Consider the following 19,309-nt stretch of genomic DNA (forward strand, 5'->3'; position numbering starts at 1 on the left):
CCATGACATCAGGGAGGTGATGCCATGCCATACAAGTTGTTACGGGCCAGAACTTGAAACAAGGTGCTAAGTAATTGGAATTGAGGAGACAGTGGTTAAATCTAGTTTAGCATTGATTCTATCCTACAACAAATAATGGTTTCCTAGTGATCTGATTGGTTTATTCTCACTGTGGGGCATATAAGGAGGAGCTATCAAGGCCAGAAAGGACAAGTGCACTAGAAGCTCTTAAGACACTGAGACAAATTCATTCCATCTTCCACTTTTATTGTGGCTGGAGGCTGAAGTACAAACCTTTGGATTCGGAGATATTCAGAGGAAGCTAGAGGCAGAAGCTGGCAGAGGCAAAGGGCTAGTGGCAGGAGTTCTCGGAACCAAGGAGAGAGATAGGCTTCTAAGAAAGCTAACCGGGCCCAAGGAAGGAGACAAGAATTTGAAGGAGACAATAAAGGATTTGGACTTTTATCCCTGGCTGCACTTGTGATTACTGATCTGAAACTAAGGCTGCCTCCAGAAACCCCCAAGAAACCTGCTCCCAGAGAACATTATGTTGTAGAGAAGAATATTACAAATGAATTGGATTTAAGGGAGAAAGGACTGTGCAAGGTCACCTGCTTCAATTTCTCCTCTGGAACCATGTGGGTCCACTGGCCAGGAGATAGTCCTGGATGCCAGGGGAGACCTTGGTCTTTAACAGGTCTCAGTTTGACTGAGGCAAAATCTATGTGTAATTAAGGTTGTACCTAGCACTGTGAGCTAAGGAAAGAAGATGTTGATTCATCTTCTAGTCTTTTATTGACTCTCATTTTCTACAGTTTCTTTAAGATTAGAAATAGAAGTATATCAGTGTCTTTGGGTAGTGAGGTGGTGCAATAGAGAACAAGATATTTTCTCAGACTTCATGTTATCCAGAGACCAGGCTATCCACATTCAAAAGCCTTGGCCAGAACTTTGGTCACCAGGTAGTAGTTTTTTCTTCTATGTCAGATTTGTCTACTAAAATGTAAAAGTGTTATGATTAGTCTCAATGAAAAGAATGTCTATGCTGATGAAGTCTTCAATCTTTTCAAGTACTGACATATGAAATGCTTTCTTACTCTTATTCTTTCTTCACTTACCTTGTTTTCAGTTTCCTCATCAATATGTTTATCTGTTCCAGTTTGAAGAGATACAGAAAATGGAGAAATGATAGGAATATGGTAGAGAAAATGAAAGCAAAATAGTCGATTAATTAGTTCTGCCTTGGTCAGCAGATATCTTCCTTCTTTATTCTTGCTCTTTCTCTGAACATTGTTTTTTACCTAATATTTTTTGTAAACTTCAACACATTTCAATTCAACTCATTCATTTTAAAATGAGAATATGAAACCTCAAGAGAATTGATTTGCTTAAGATAAAACTTAGATTTAAAAATCATGCTTTACGTTAAATCCATTTTTTTTTCTTTTTTTAATTTTTATTTAATAATTACTTTATATTGACAGAATCCATGCCAGGGTAATTTTTTTTTACAACATTATCCCTTGCACTCGTTTCTGTTCCGATTTTTTTCCCCTCCCTCCACCCCCTCCCCTAGATGGCAAGCAGTCCTTTATATGTTGAATATGTTGCAGTATATCCTAGATACAATATATGTTTGCAGAACCGAACAGTTCTCTTGTTGCATAGGGAGAATTGGATTCAGAAGGTATAAATAACCCGGGAAGAAAAACAAAAATGCAGATAGTTCACATTCGTTTCCCAGTGTTCTTTCTTTGGGTGTAGCTGCTTTTGTCCGTCATTTATCAATTGAAACCCAATTAGGTCTCTTTGTCAAAGAAATCCACTTCCATCAAAATATGTCCTCATACAATATTGTTGTCAAAGTGTATAATGATCTCCTGGTTCTGCTCATTTCACTTAGCATCAGTTCATGTAAGTCTCGCCAGTCCTCTCTGTATTCATCCTGCTGGTCATTTCTTACAGAACAATAATATTCCATAACATTCATATACCACAATTTACCCAGCCATTCTCCAATTGATGGGGGCATCCATTCATTTTCCAGTTTCTAGCCACTACAAATAGGGCTGCTACAAACATTTTGGCACATATAGGTCCCTTTCCCTTCTTTAGTATTTCTTTGGGATATAAGCCCAATAGAAACACTGCTGGATCAAAGGGTATGCACAATTTGATAATTTTTTGGGCATAATTCCAGATTGCTCTCCAGAATGGTTGGATTCGTTCACAACTCCACCAATAATGCATTAGTGTCCCAGTTTTCCCGCATCCCCTCCAGCATTCATCATTATTTTTTCCTGTCATCTTAGCCAATCTGACAGGTGTGTAGTGGTATCTCAGAGTTGTCTTAATTTGCATTTCTCTGATCATTAATGATTTGGAACACTCTTTCATATGAGTGGTAAAATCCATTTTTTTTTCCTGGCTGACTGCATTTCAAATCTTTTTCAAGTAAGTTTATTTTCTTTCTTTTTTTTTTTTAATTTTAATATTTATTTTTTTTATTTTTTTTATTTTTTGGTGCTGAGGCGATTGGGGTTAAGTGACTTCCTCAGGTTCACACAGCTAGGAATTGTTAAGTGTCTGAGACCAGATTTGAATTCAGGTCCTCCTGACTCCAGGGCTGGTGCTCTATCTATTGAGCCACCTAGCTGCTCCTAAGTAAGTTTCTTAAAACTTTCAATGTGCTTTTACACATCATATTTCAAATAACCTTACTCTATATTCTCTCTCTCCCTCTCCCTCTCCTTCTCTCTCCATTATATACCATGTTGGCATCTTTTTAAAGTTAAGTAAGCCTCAAAAAAAAAAAAATCCTCCCAATAACCATTCACTTCATCATGAGGCATCCTGCAAAGAGAAGGAGACCGTATAGGGACTCAGCGCAAAGCCCTAGAAATAAAAGTATCCTTTATTGCAGTTTGCTGCTCAGTGTCCTCTTTGGCATCCTGTTGGTGCTACTTTCTTATTGCCTAATTTCTGTGTTGTATTTGTGGTAACCTTCAAGTGTCAACCTAGTGATGTGATCACACAATATGCTGGCTACTCATTGTTCTTGTAAAACCCATAATTAACGATTTCTTTGGGTTTCGGAGATAGGGGCAGGTTTGGCCTGGAGTAGACTGGGGGAAACAATCAGAATTCCATCATCATCTCTTTCCAAAGATAAAGAGATAGAAAAATTCTACATAAAATTCAGCTAACCTTTTTAAAGCTTTAAGTCAGCATATACTTTTATACTAGATGACTTCATTATGAAGGTGAGCATAAGGGAGTATGGTGAAGCATATATTGGAAAATATGTTTTGGGAAACAGAGCATGGCTAAGTAGCAAAAAGAAGTATGATCACATTTGGGAAATTGCACAAGCATTTTTAATGATCTCAAGCTACTCCCTAGAGCAGACTTACACTTAATAGTACTTAAAGATTTGGAAAACGTTTTATACACATTATCTAAATAACTTTTTTTATCCCTACTTTAAGAGTAGGAAGCAGTACTCAAAAGAGGTAAACTGAATCAATCATGATCTTAGGTTAAATAGCTAAGTGTCAGATGCTAGATTCAAACCAAAGTCTTGTATTTCTACCATGAAGTGAATACTGGATCTTGGGTAAATCCTTTAACATTTTTGGTCCTCAATTTTTTTATCATCAGAATGAAGAAGTTTGACAGATGATCACTAAGGCCTCCTGCACTTCTAAATCTGTGGCTTTATAAAGTGCTAATACCTTAAGGAATATCAGGAAACATATTGATCAGAGATCACATAGATTTGATAAACAAGTTAGTTATGATAGATGGATACCCCAAAATCCACTGATATACATAAAATGTAAAAAGACCCAGAAAGAAGACCCCCAGCATACTGGGTGAATTCTTTATGAAGAAAATTTATAAAAGCCACAAAGGACAAAAAGGCACTGAGTGATTATGATCTAAATACCAATGTAATGAATCCTCATGTCACTGAAATTGCAGACTGCCAAATTTTTTAATTTATATGAAATTCTTAATTCCCATGTTGTTGCGATACCTGTAATCTGAGACATAGCAAAATAATTATTTTAATGATACTTTTATCATATTTTATGGCATGATAGTCCAGCCTCAAGTAAGCAAGAAAACTGTTAGTATTGATTGTTGATGTAAGTTCGTTTTAAAGTTTTTTTAATTGGTAATTTCCTTTAAAATTACTAATTTGTTTGCTTTTACTTTTGAATAGTAGCATCTGTCACATATTGAGATGTAATGAAGGGGAAGCTTAACTTGAGAGTCAGGAAGCTCAAATCTGTCTCTGATGTATTGACTGTGTGATCCTAATCAAGTCACCCAGTTTCTTAGGACTAGCAGTTATAGAGAATGTATAAGTCTATTTGTTCCTATTCCCATATAAATTTTCTACAGTTATTTTTCATAAGTTTTCTCAAGTCACTCTACTAAAAATGTATTTGAATTATTTTCTTTATGTAATTGGGTTTGTTGTTTGGGATCTAATTCAGTTTTTTTGAACCTTCAAGGTATTTTCTGGCATTGATGATAGTGACAACAAATTGATGTATTATATAAAAATATTTGATTGGCTAAAAGTGAAGGCAATGGGCATATTAAACTCCTGAAAAAAAAAGTGGAACTATACAGAAGAAAGAAGATACGTTATGGACAGTATATGTGAGTGGAGGAAATGAATTAGTGTTGACTGCTACAGATTTAAGTAACACTTTCCTACCTAACAGTTTTGTTAGGAATGGGATTGTGAAAATGAAGATACTCCAATCTGCCACATTTACTACTTGAGATAATATTTATAACACTCATTAAGCCATCAGTGACCATATACAAAATGCCTGATATCACGAATATTTAGAGATAGTTAAAGCAACTCTACAATTCTACCTCACACCTATTACAATGACAAAGTTAATAAAAGGAAAATATAAAAAATGACAGATTCAGCTTATAGGATTGTAGGGAGGAGATAGAATAATGCACCATTGTTAGAAAGTTCAACTGGTCTAGCCATTCTGGAAAGCAGTGTGGAACTATGCCCAAGAAGTTATTAAACTCTGCATACCCAGTGACCTACTTTTAGGTTGCTACCCCAAAGAGATTAAAGAAAGAGAGATATATGTACAAAACTGTTTCTAACAGCTCTTTTTGTGGTGGCAATGAACTAAAAAGTAAAGGAACTCTCATCAGTTCTGAAGTGGATAAGAAAGTTTGGATAGATGAAGGTGATGGAATGCCATTGTGCTGTAAGAAATTATGAAGGGGACAGTTTCAGAGACACTTGGAAAGCCTTGAAAAAAGGAAATGAGCAAAACTAGGACATTTTATACAATGAAATTGTGAAAACCAAAACAAAACAAAAATAACTTTGAATGACTTAAGAACTAATCTATGTAGTGACCAATAACATTCCAGAGGACTCATGATGAGACATGCTACTCACCTCCTGATCAGAAAGTGATGAACTCAGGGCAGTTTAAGACATGACTTTTGGACATGGACAACACATGAATTTGTTTTCTTTGACTATGCATACTTGTGGCATAGGTTTCTTGTTGTTGTTGTTGTTGTTGTTGTTGTTGTTGGGAAGGTAGGGGTAGAAGCCAAAAAAAAAAAATGTTTTTTTAATTAAAAAATAAATCTCAATTTGACTAAATTAATTATTAAAACTATTGTCAGTTGTCATCACATCAGTGATCTTTACAATTTTAGCTCCTAAGTAACCATTACAAAGGAAAAAAGAAAGTTTTGCCAGTAAATAAAATAACTTACCTACAGAAAAAGGGCTTTTTCTAGTCTCATTAGCATTGAAGTTAAAACCTGTTCCATTTCTGGCCTAAAACACTCTATAACTCCTTACATAGTCTAGTCTTCTCCTCCCCTCACTTCCACACCCAAGGTTAACCACATATTAGTATTTATGGTGAACAAAGTACAGATAGATAGTCAATTAATTGCCTTAGTCAGCTACAATTCAGAACTCTCAAGGTGGAAGTGATGCATCAGCCTCAGCCTTCCCAGTAACTGGAATTACAAGCATGTCCTACCATGTTTCACTTATATTATTTGTAAAATGGTAAATAGTATTTTAAAAGAACATTCTAATGAGCATTCTAATATGGTATCCTCATTTTTATATGAAAACTAATTTATTTTTAAATGGCATTTTAGCTTTTTTTCACATAATAAAATTATAAAGATACAGTTATAAATAATTATACCTAAAAACATCATGTGTTTAATGAACTTTTATTCACTGGTGATATTTGTTCACTAATAACAAGTATTATTTCACTAATATGTAATTGTGTCATTAAACTGTAAAACTAATCATCCAGACTTGCAACCTAAGTTTCATTCTGGACTTGTCTCTTTCACCAATTCCAAAATCCAATCAGTTGTCAAATCTTGTCATTTTTAACTCTTAAAATTTCCTTTTTCCCCTAAACCCTAATCCTTTCTATCTTCTGATACTGCCACTCAGTATCAGAGTGTTGCATGCCCTCATTATCTGTCTTCCAGACAATTGGATTAACTTTGCTGAGTCTTTCCCCACTCCAACTTCTTCCATTCAATTGTCAAATCTTCCTAAAGTACAGGTCTAGCCATATCACATTCCCCTTCCTTCCCCTTCCCCTTAAACTCAGTAAACTCCAGTGATTCCTTATTACCTGTAAGAAAAAATATAAAATCCTCTGCTTGACTTTTAATGCTCTTTATCATTTTTTTTTCTATCATGTAGCCTGTGAACCAGAATCATTTGCCACCTTTCCATATAATACTGCATCTTCTTAATCCAGATATTTTCACCAACTGTCTCATGCCTGGAATTCTCGATCCTCTTCTTCCTATCTTGCCTGGATTTTTTTAAAGTCCCATCAAAAATCCCAACTTCTATAAGAAAATTTTTTCTGACCTCTCCTTAATACTCATGCCCTCTCTTTGATAATTATATCTAATTTATCTTGAATATTTCTTGTTTGCAAAGAAATGTCTCTCCCATTATATTGTGAACTCCTTCAGAATAGATGATGTTCTTTTTTATCTGAGTTTTGTTTGTTTTGTCTTTTGCCTTTCTTTGTATTCTCAGTGCTTAGCATCATGCCTGGCACATAGTAAGCACTTTAATAAATGCTGGTTGACTGACTAATCAAAAAACACAAAATGTGTTTGAATGAGACTCTGAATGGCTTTTCATAGTGGATATAGAAACACTGGGCATTTCATATAACCATAGAATCCTAAAATCCTAAAATTTCATCCAACTTTTTCACTCTATGCAGAAGTTCCCTCTCTAACATGTCTGATCATTCAACTTTTAAACTGTTCCAGTGACAAGGAACTCGCTACATCATGAAGCTGCCTGTTCCATTATTGGAATATTCTCTTATAAACTTCTTTCTCATATTGAAATAAAATCTGTGTCTTCATAATTTTCAACTTTCTGGTCTAGTTCTGCCTAATGGAATCAGTATACCATTTCACATATTTTCATCTATTGATTTGTACTTTCAGACAGATGATATTGACTGGTTGTGTTGCATTTGCACGCCATGTTGGACCAACACGCGTAGAAGCTGAGCTTTTGCCACAATGTTGGGAACAGGTAATTAGCTGTGTTGGGGTTTTATTTATTATTATATTTCTATAATTACTTACATGAAATTTAATAATTATATGCCCTTCTATCCCAGAATAATTTTTTGAATAGACAATAATTGTCCTGAGTTCTTTTCATTACAAGTAAAAATACAAAGCAAAATTTATTAGATATGATTAGAACCAAACACCACTATCAAACAACAACCAAACACTTTATCAAAGTCATATAAATCAGTGTTTATACATGCCATAAAAACTCATCTTTAACACCTACTACCCCTTTTTTTCTGACTCTTACAGGCATTGTAAAGAGGCAACTATACAATACTGAAGGTTATTTTATATTTTTCTTAATTTTATGAATTTCTAAGGCCAAAACATTTTTCACCTCATTGTCATTAGTAATGAACTTTTCCATATTGAGCTAGTCTGGTCTTTTGATAGTGGATATAATCTGACCCTGGAATCTTGAACAAACAACCCCTAATCCTAAATATATTCTATAATATTTAGTAACAGAACTTTCTTTGTAAGGACATTACTACATTTCTCCATTTACTAAAAGAGCAGAGAGTGAATACATCCTAGTTCCATTCCCAATTTTGCTAAAACTCCTTAATCTCTAATTTAAGAATGTCTAATAATCCAGGCCTCTTTCTACTTTCTAACTCTTGTGATTATATGAAGTGTCACCATGGTTTCCTCTTGAATCCAGTCTTTTTGTTAATTTTTTTTTTAAATTTAATTCTTCCTCACTAAAGTTCCTCATAGGTTCATAGACCAGCAATGGGAAAGTCACTCAAAAGTGAATAATACAAATTTTAGTGAAAATCAATTATAAAAATAACTAGCATACAAAGAAAGTTCAGTTACCTGTTAAATTAATCTCATAAAGCATATGTGAATTCCATATATCATAATAATTTAAAATTAAGCTTAGAGATATGTCAAAAAATTCACTAACGTGTAATGAAAAGGGTTTCAGTGAAAGTTAATCACTCATTGTTTCTTCCCTTGCATTTTATTGCTCTAGATTAATCACAAATACCCAGAGAGACGACTTCTAGTGGCTGAATCCTGTGGGGCCTTAGCACCTTACCTTCCTGTAAGAATTTTTATTTTTATTTTTCTTAACAAATCTCTGTTTTTGGATAAGAGTCCATTGATATCACCATAAATCATTGATTTGCAAGTATTTTTAACAAATAATTGTTTGTGGATTCTGATCCTGACTTTTTTAGCTCATTTCTTTAGGAAAAATAAAAATGAAGCCAGAGAGAAAAGTTCCATATGACAATAGCACCAAAACTGTGATCTAAGATGCTTTCATTACTAAGTTACAAAAGTGTACTGATATGTTTTTTCTTATTGTTTTTTAAATATTGCTTTTTATTTTCAATATATGTGCAAAAATAGTTTTCAACATTCACCCCCTGCAAAACCTTGTATTCTAAATTTTTCTCTTTCCCTTTTGACAGCAAATAATTCAATATGTGTTAAACATGTATGTCCACATTTATCATGCTACACAAGAAAAATCAGTACAAAAAGAGAAAAACAAAAAGCAAGCAAACAACAACAAAAAAGGTGAAAAAAATATGTCCTGATGTACATTCAGTACTGACAATCCTCTTTCTGGAAGCAGATGGCTCTTTCCATCACAAGTCTATTGGAACTGGCTTGAATAACTTCATTGTTGAAAAGAACCAGATCCATCAGAATTGACAAACTGATAAATTTTTGGAAATTTTTTAAAAGGGCTGAAATTCAAAGGGTAGCTAAATCAATCTGGAAATTCAACTGATTTAAATCTCTTAAGAATTCTGATTAATTCAGATTAAATTATACCATTGTTTAATATTAGAGAAAAGACATAGTTCAAAGAAAATAAAACCAAATTTAAAATAGTGTGAATAGAGTCTGAAGTAGTTTATTCTATTATAGCATAGACTAATTACACCACAAATTTCTTTTAACATTCAGACAATACAATCTCCTGTACGGTCTCCTAGTTATAAAATAAATCTACAGAAATCTCTTTTTTTATAGGGAAGAACAGTCATAAGATGTCTAATTGGCATAAATTTGTTTCTAGAACCTCTATTTAAGATTAAACTTGGCTCCAAGGAGAGCTGCTTTTCTACCTTCAAGTAGAAATAGGGCTGGAAAAGTGTTATTGTAGCAAATTTCTTAGGCACCAGAGTGATGCAGAAACTTTAGGATCAAAATGTAATTAATTTCCCACATAAGAGCATATAAGGAATGGGAATAATTACTTCAACTGTAAATAAAAATTCCTTTTATTTCCATTAGGGATTGGGAAAGCATTGATAATAACTAAAAATTCGGGTGATACTCCAAATTGCATATAATTCTACCTAAGTATTCTGGTTTGCATAAAACTTTAAATGATTAAACCAAGGATTTTGAGAAGTAGTTCACAGGCTTCAAATGGACCCTAATCTAATGAACTTCACTATATATGTCTTATCATTCACTGAATCTTAATATATTTTTAAGAAAGCTCTCTTTTCCTGCTTTGATCATGAGGTGATATTAATCAAGTTTAGCAAAAAAAAAAAAAAAAAAAAAAACAGAAGAAACTAAAACTGAGTTGAAATTCAAACATTTTAATAATTGGCCAAAATTTTAATAATAATGAGAGTCAGTGTGGCATGGTGGATAAAGAAGCCATTCTTTAAGGCAGGACAATCTCCATTCTAGTTCTACCTCTTAAAATGTTACCTTTGTGATCCTGGACAAATCATCTCAATGCCCATTACTTAGCTGCCTTAATTGGAAGGAGTATCTATATCTGGTTTCCTATACCAGTGGACTCAGAGATCCATAACTCTAGTAAATTAATAATAATATTAGTAATACATAGAGCAAAATTATGTTGGCAATTTCTTTTCCTGAGATGGCATGATAGTTTAAAATAGCCATATGAAAACGTTTTTTAAAAAAACTTTTAAATAGTGGATATTATAAGATATTTCAAAATTATTAGAACCAGTATCTTAACCAATTAAAAAACCTAGAATACCAAGGAATAGCATTATGATTTCTGGCTATTAGAACTTAAAGGAATAGTTATACTCAAATAAGAAGTTATCTGAGTATTTACACTCATTCCCCTCATGTCCGCATTCAAAGGACAGAACAGTTTCATTGGGAATGAGACATGTCTCCATTATGAGGCATGATTCCATTAGCATAAAAAATTCTCAGTTAACTCCTATCAATGCATATCAGTCCTGCAATTTAATCCTTTTTTTAAAAAAAAAATTAAATTAAAAAAAATGTTTTCTCCTTTCTCCCCACCCCCATTGAGGAAAAAAGGAAAAAACAAAAACTTTTAAGCAAATTTGCATAATCAAGCAAAACAATTTCCTGCATTATCCATTTCTAAAAATATGTGTTATTTTGAAGCCTGAGTCCATTGCTTCTATCTCAGGAGGTAATCATCATAGGTTCTCTGAAATCAGTTGATCAGAGTTCTTAAGTGTTTCAAAATGCAACTTAGTCTCTTCAAGAATTCCCAGATTTATATAGTCAATATGCTTTAGAGGTAAAACTTGAATCTAGGCCTTCCTAACTCTCTGTGTGCTAGTCCATACCATAACTTTTTCTCATGATTGTATTTTTAAGTCACTACTTTATCTTCTGTTTTTTTCAAAAAACAAGAAGAGAATCTTTGTAATGTCCTCATAATTTGCATACCTCAAACTTCGTAATGTTTTCCTGCAGGCAGTTTTTTCAAGGATTGAAAGATAATCATTCACATTTTCACTTTCTCAGTGACATATTAATAGTAACAGGATCCTGAAATTACTGCTGCCCATTTACAACAGCAACCATTTATTTTCCTTTACTGTATTAATTTATCTAGCATTGTGTTACAATAATACTGAAAAATTGTGAAAACACACTACTTACTATACCACAATTAGAAAATACTACCATTGTATAACAATTTCTCTCTCTCTCTCTCTCTCTCTCTCTCATATATATATATATATAGAATATGATGTTATTCAAGGAGGGAAAAAAAACTCCAGCCAATGAAATCATAGTTCACAGCTCTATGAATATATATAGTTGGACATAAATATCAAGAATATACTTATTTTTACTTGCAGAAAGAAATCCGTAGCTCCCTAGTTCTCTCCATGTTACAGCAGATGCTAATGGAAGATAAAGCAGATTTAGTACGAGAAGCTGTAATCAAAAGCCTTGGTATTATTATGGGATACATTGATGATCCAGATAAATACCAACAGGTATACCTTTAGATTGAAAATTATTTTCTTTGTTTATTATGAAAGTTTTTTTTTCCAAGTCTCAGATAATATTTGAAATATTTGATTTAATCTGTGTTCTTAATCAGTTTAAGACATAAGTTTTTACTTTATTTTTCCTATTATCAAATGTTATTCTCATCTGCTTTTAACAGGGTTTTGAACTTCTGCTCTCAGCCTTGGGTGATCCCTCAGAAAGAGTAGTTAGTGCAACACATCAAGTATTTTTACCTGCCTATGCTGCTTGGACGACAGAGCTTGGAAATTTGCAGTCTCATCTTATTCCTACGCTTCTAAATAAAATTGAAAAACTTCTCAGGGTAGGTGATTTCATTACTCAAATTTTTTAATAGAAGCTTTATATATAGTTAATAAAGAACATTTTAGAAGCATAGAATGTATTAATTAGAAAGGCTCCTATATTGAAGTGAGAACTCATTTATGGGCAGTAGTAATATCTAGTATATATATACATTCAACTCTCCTTAGTAAACTGACTGACCCAGTCCTCTTCTCAGCTGTTCTTTAATTGTTCACTTCCCAAATAACTTCTGTATCACTCCTCAGCTACAACTTAGATTCTCTTACTAGAATGGAAGTTTTTTATACTTGGACATTGTGAAATGACTGGTTTCTAAGCCTTGCTAGTTGATAAAGATAATATACCTTTTACTGCATTAGAATACTATTTTAATGCAATATTTTCTCATTTTTAAAACTTATTTTTTTACTCTTGCTTATGTAATGGGAACTAAAAATTAGTTGGGATTAATTTCTGGACCACTTTTATGTCAAGATCTCTAGGATACCTTCCAAAAGTGGTGTGAGTTCCTTTCAGTTTAAATAGTTTTATTAGTAAGTATTTGTCTATTTCCATTATTTATATTTTAGAGGTTGGATTGTTCTCCCAATCCATAAAGAATAATTCTTCTTTCTTCCTCCTTTACACCTTGCTGAATGCAAAGAACAGGGGTCTTCAAACTTTTAAAATAGGGGGCCAGTTCACTGTCCCTCAGACTGTTGAAGGGCTGGACTATAGTAAAAACAAAAACTTTGTTTTGTGGCCTTTAAATAAAGAAACTTCATAGCCCTGGGTGAGGAAAATAAACATCCTCAGCTGCCGCATCTGGCCCACGAGTCATAGTTTGAGGACTCCTCGTAAAGAACAATAAAGGTTAAGTTAATCCTATCTTGGGTTAAGGAAAGTGTGTTGCCATCCTTACTATAGCTCATATGCATAGAGTTCTTTACACTTTCTATACAACGATCCTTGTGAAATAGATAATGGATAATTCTGACGCTCGACAGGTTGTGACAGGTGTGTGTTAACTATAGACTTTTTCCAACAAAGAGTCAGCAACTTGAACTGGGATTAAAAATCAGGTTGTCTAATTCCAATTTCATTATTCTCTTTATTCTGCCATGTTGTGGAATTAGACAGGAGAAATTGTAATGAATACTTATTTAAAATATAGGTTAGTTTTTGTTTTTTTTTTTTCTTTTAGTATTTGAAATCTGTGTAAACAAGATTCCTGTAAGGTTCTTTTATTAAATATCTGATCGTGGATAATTGGAACTACCTAAACTTATGTTTTCAAAATTGTATTATTTAGAATTAGTTATCTTATCTCCCAAAAATATTATTAAAAAAAAAAACTAGCACTTGGTAACTTTAGAATTTTAATTTTTTTTCTCATATAGGATGATTCCATATTCAGCTTTTCAATTCTAGAAACCTAATTTACTATATTTAGGACAGTAGGATATCTTTTCGCTTGAGTTAACTCTTACATTTTTGTAAACTTTCATACATTTTTATATACAATGATTCTGTTTTTTCAGACTCTTGCATCTCTTTGTATGACAGTTACTTTTTCCCCATTTTTTACTTTTTCTGTTCTCTCTCGTTCCTTCTTTTAAAAATTTTCTTCATTTTTTAGTACAGTGCTAACAAATGTTACATGTCAGCAAATTAATAGATGATCAATAGCAGCAGTAGTTGATCAAAGGAAAACTATTTTACTTGAAAAGTTTCGCAGTTACAAGGTATTCTTTGACTTGTCTCAAATTCTGCTGCCTAAATTGCAGAAGAATTACAAAAAATGAGACCCCCACAAATATCCTTCAAGATATTAAAATCTACTTGATACTGTTTTTCTGAGCAAAGAATGGTTTTATTGTCTTTCTACTACTTCGTACTTTGACACATCTAGAAATGCAATAAAGCTTTATGGATATTTTATTTGAGAATTATAGTGTAGTTTTTAAAATGTTCTGTTTGTAAGGTAATTTCCAAAGACTAAAATTACCTTTCTTGTGTTTCAGGAAGGAGAGCATGGACTGGATGAACATAAGCTTCATATGTATCTTTCCGCCTTGCAGTCCTTGATTCCTTCATTGTTCGCATTGGTGCTACAGAATGCACCATTCTCAAGCAAAGTGAAGCTCCATGGTGAAGTGCCACAGATAGAGGGTATTGAACTTATTAGATTTTGGAAGGAAGATATATATTATTAAAAATCTAATATTTCAAGTAATTATTGCTTAAATATTCCAGAAATCAATCTTGTTCTTTTTTTAGTGTATGAGTGGTGTGTGATTCTAGTGACCGTAATTTGTGTGACATGTAAAATTTATGGCTTCACCATGAATAGATAAGCCTCTTTATATTTTTTCATAATTTCTTTTTATTCTTCTCATAAAGTGACCATTGCACCACTAAATTAGATTTGTGTTGCTCATTTGGATAGTTTAGTTCCCTTCCATTAATAATATATCTGAGTCTGAAGAAGTTCATTTGATTTTTCTTGGTACCATCTTGAGAGGCATGTAGTAATTTCTTCTTTCCTTCTTCTTTCCCTGCCTATATCTTCTTATATTCAGTAAAAGATGGGAGAAAAAAAAATGTTATTGTGTCATACTATGTGATTTGAGTAGATTCAGTAATAGATTAGTCAAGAGTAGTTTCCAGAGGTTTTTCCCTCTTTCTCCATCTCCAAAGTAACATTTTAGTTGAAGCACATTTTAAAAGTTCAAAAGATATTGTCAGTATTTCCTCTAAAGATAAGATCCTTATTCACCTTAAGTAGATAGTTTCATCGATTTCTTTGCCCTCAAACATAGCTGTTCATTGAGCCTCTTGAAATCTTTCCAGTTGGCCTAGAACCTTTCAAAATTTGTACTCCTTGACATAGCCATATGTCATATATGTGATCTCCATGCCACGAAAAAAAAAAAAATGCATTGGAGTGAAATTGTAGTCGGAGATTAAGAAGTACATGAAATGAAAAAGAGACTCTTTATTTAGATCTTTTTCACTGTTGTACAAAGGGAGCTCCAGGTCATTCAGAGGTTCCCCCATGTGGCAATTTCCAGCTCCTCTGAACCTCTTTTATTGGATAACTGTTGGAGCTACAGCAGTGAAGAGACACTCAGATCTTCCCAAATGAGTGCACAGTGAGGTTCATTCACACTTCATCTCTCAAATTTGTTGCTGATGCCAAAGGTAGGTAAGATAGATAAGAAGAGTCCCTCTTACCTCCCACACAAATGCTCTGATATATGTGCATTTTTAAAACTTTTTCATTCAACAAATATTTGTAGTATTAAGGACCAATACCATCTTTGTTCCTGGATTTCATTTGGCTAAGTAATATTATCAAATGTCAATACATTTGACACTTTCTAGACCCCAGCTTCTTAAACTCTGGTTTGTGATTCCATATAGGGTCTCATAATTAAATGTGAGGAGTCACAAAAGTATAATTTATTATCAACAAATGTATGGTTTGTATACCTTTTTTATATATCTACATATCTGGGGTTACTTAAAAACTTTCTTGGACAAAAAGGGTTTGTGAGTGGGAAAAATGTAAGAAGACTAGATAATTAATCATTAGTCACCAAAGGACCATTTACCTGTAGGCTAATGTTCACATAATACCAAATTTATTTTGTTGTTCAGATTTCAGACTTATTTGTTTAATTGTGTCTCTCATTCCAATGTAAACTAAAAATGATATATGAATACCATGTGGATAAAATGCATTTAATAAATATGTGTCTATAGTTATGCCAAAAGAAATTATTATAATATGCAAAAATTCCCATTTTCATTTTTAAAATTTATATTTATAATAGGAATGTACTATATAGCACCGAAAAAAGTTAATGGAAATGTTTATCCTCCTTGTAAAAAAAAAATTGCATCTAAATCCCAGAGTTCATATTCAGTTCTTTCATATTATTTTGTGTGTGTGTGGCTTTTCTCATTTCTAGTGACTAGGTTCCCTCGGCCTGTGTCACCTCTTCAGGATGTGGCCACCATTATTGGGAGTCGTGAGCAATTAGCTGTGCTGCTACAACTTTATGACCATCAACTTGAGCATGAGGGTACAACAGGCTGGGAGAGTTTACTCTGGGTGGTGAATCAACTGTAAGTTTGTCTGTTTCCACTGCTTTTTTTTTTTCCCCCTGAGGCAGTTGGGATTAAGTGACTTGCCCAGGGTCACACAGCTAGGCTGTGTTAAGTCTCTGAGGTCAGATTTGAACACAGATCCTCCTGACTTCACTACCAACTAGTTGCCCCTCCACTAAATTTTAACATATTCTCTCCTTTATTCCTAGAAACCTCAATCCAGAAAGTGGTGAAATGTACTTTCCTAAGTCAATTAGTTTTTCCTCCCTTTAGCTAAAAAAGTAAAATGATTCAATTATTCAAAAGTGAAGTATATAATCATGAACTAAAAAACAACCTGAAAATCTGGACTAGATGTATCACCCACTCAGGCAACATTATTTTTTGGCACATCATGAACAATTTTTAAGCAAATTTTTAGCTACTTTCACACTATTCATAATTAGGTTTTTCAGGATCCTCATCTACAATCATCACTAGTCAAAAGGCCCATGATGTTCATGATGTAGTAAATTTTCCTTTATTTTTAAAAATCAGACATCTTAAAGTACTTCAAGCTATACAAAAAAAAAAAAAATTAAAAACCCCACCACCAAAAGATTTTAGACTCAAACTTTATTAATAAAAAGTTGGTATTTTTACTCATTGAAGCATGCTTTTTCAACTATTGTTTGTTAATTTTTTGAAAACACAATGTGATGTGAAACAAGATTATAGGGGGCAATTCTAGTCATAGAACCAGTGCCCTAATTGGCCAATCAACTTAATATTGATACTAAAGATTATTATTGCTATTAGAATTTATGATGAATTCTTAATGTTATTGCAAAATGATGTTGATTACCTTAAGTGGGAATGCCTCTGTTGATTTATGGATTTTTTTGTCTGTGAAGATGTTATATTATCACACCAGTTAGTCACTCTGATTTGTTTTTATAATAGTCTTATACATGAACTAAACTTGCATCCTTGGTACTCATTGGAATCATAGTAGACTGGGTTAAGTTATAAATAGATTAGTGTATGGGATGCTTAAGAATAATAACTATCAAAATAAATGGTACAAGAGACTTGTGGGATGGGAAGGCATGAATCGTTGCTGTCTTCATCAATGGAGGGAATACCTAACATTAATAAATTCTAAAACAATATTTTAGGGTTTTTTTTTTTCTTTTCTACATTCAGGTTACCACAGCTCATAGAAATAGTTGGTAAAATCAATGTTGCTTCAACTGCCTGTGTCCATGAATTCTCCAGATTTTTCTGGCGCCTGTGCCGAACATTTGGGAAAATATTTACAAACACTAAGGTAATACCTTATTTTCTATGAATTCTAGCTATAGAGAAATAGATGAACCCTTCACTAGATTTCTCTGTTAATGTATTTTTATAGAAAAATAAAATGCTTTCTACATCTATCCTAAAAGGACTGTTTTCAATGTCACCTTATATTTCAGATTTAGGAATAGTTCTATGCCTAGTTAGATCCTGAAAGATTTTCCAGATATTGGAATGCCCAAACTAAAGTACCCACCCACAAGTTTTTGAGATGATACTGATACAATACTCTTAGTTACAAAAAAAGAAATTTACTCAGAATTCTTTGATTGCAGCTTAGTTGTAACTATGCATCATGATATCTTTAAATAGAAGTCCTTTATATACCTTTGATTTCAGTGGAGACAAATATTGCTATCAGTACAAACTTAATATCTAAACTAGTTTAGTTTACTAGTTTAGATAATTTGTTTCTTTCACTATGTGCCTAGTTGAAAAAAAATCAAAGTATTGGATCTCTAATCTCTTGAAAAAATTGAGACCTAAGGCTTCCTCCTCTTCAAGGAGTTGGTTTTAAATCCCTAATACAATTAGCTTAACATAAAGAGCCTGTGGTAAGTATACAAGTGCTGATCACATCATATACAATATCAGTTTATAAGATTTGTGGTTTTAGCATCCACATAAGAAATCAATCATTAGTCTTGGGAAATAAATGAGAGTCCTCTGGTCAAAGCAAACTAAAAACGAAATGGATCAGTATAGTCTGAGTTGGCTATGTGTTTGGAGGCAGTATGATAAAGAGGAAAGAGGAAGAAGTTCTTAAGGTGTAGATTCTGTCACTAATTAGTGGCATGACCTACAGTGTTGTTTGTGTCTTTGGTCCTCAGTTTCTCTCTATAAAAGAGGAAAATATAGAAAAGGTGATTTTTACAACTACTTTCAACTTTAATATACTATGACATTTCACTTTTGATTATTCTGAATTATTTATTGAATCTTATTTAAAATTTCTAGGAGGTGACTCTGGGCAAGTCACTTAACCCCAATTGCCTCAGCCAAAAAAAAAAAAAAAAAAAAACAAGTATTCTAGGACAGGCAAAAAAAGATAAGCGGCAACTTTTGGTAGTAAATATGGTTTGTAGGAATTATGTGTTTGTTCTAAAGGAGTAAATAAAATAGAATTCTATATGCTTTAGAAATCTGATTTCTTTGGTGATCTTATAACTATGACATATAGTTCTGATAAACCCATCTTTATTATCTTTTTTTTTTCCCCATGATTTTTCAATTTTCCCATGCCTCTAATTTTGGAAATAATTTAAATTTCTGATCAGTAATTTAAACTAATGTTTTATAAGCATGAAAATAAAACTATATTTTCAATCCATTAAATATGAAATTTGGGAAATTTTCTTTAAACTTATAGGTAAAACCTCAATTCCAGGAGATTCTAAGATTGTCTGAAGAAAATGTTGGTGAGTTCACCTTTTTAAAATAGTGATGTTAATGTATTTTTAAGTGTAGTAATTAAAGTTAAGTATAGTTTACTAATGGAAAAATTATGGTTAGGGTTCTTTTTCACAGCTCTTTTATCAGTTATCTCTGTAATCCTGTATTGGGACTATTAACAGGCATTCCAGGGAAAGTAGGGAGGAATAAAAGGGTAGTATGCACAGTTTAAAGAAAAAGTTCAGGA

General features: G+C 32.9%; 1 protein-coding gene across 4 annotated transcripts in view; it reads left to right on the forward strand.

Moving 5' to 3' along the window:
- RELCH (RAB11 binding and LisH domain, coiled-coil and HEAT repeat containing) overlaps positions 1–19,309 on the forward strand; it is a 123,502-nt gene that overhangs the window by 67,047 nt on the left and 37,146 nt on the right. For all 4 annotated transcript variants that reach the window (XM_051969907.1, XM_051969905.1, XM_051969904.1 and 1 more), the window contains exons 12-19: positions 7,528–7,618; positions 8,648–8,719; positions 11,757–11,897; positions 12,071–12,235; positions 14,241–14,388; positions 16,194–16,350; positions 17,518–17,641; positions 19,040–19,088. In XM_051969907.1, the coding sequence (XP_051825867.1) occupies positions 7,528–7,618; positions 8,648–8,719; positions 11,757–11,897; positions 12,071–12,235; positions 14,241–14,388; positions 16,194–16,350; positions 17,518–17,641; positions 19,040–19,088 (947 nt within the window). The remainder of the gene's footprint in view (positions 1–7,527; positions 7,619–8,647; positions 8,720–11,756; positions 11,898–12,070; positions 12,236–14,240; positions 14,389–16,193; positions 16,351–17,517; positions 17,642–19,039; positions 19,089–19,309) is intronic.

This window comes from Antechinus flavipes, chromosome 1 (assembly GCF_016432865.1).
Source record: "Antechinus flavipes isolate AdamAnt ecotype Samford, QLD, Australia chromosome 1, AdamAnt_v2, whole genome shotgun sequence".
Lineage (NCBI taxonomy): Eukaryota > Metazoa > Chordata > Mammalia > Dasyuromorphia > Dasyuridae > Antechinus > Antechinus flavipes.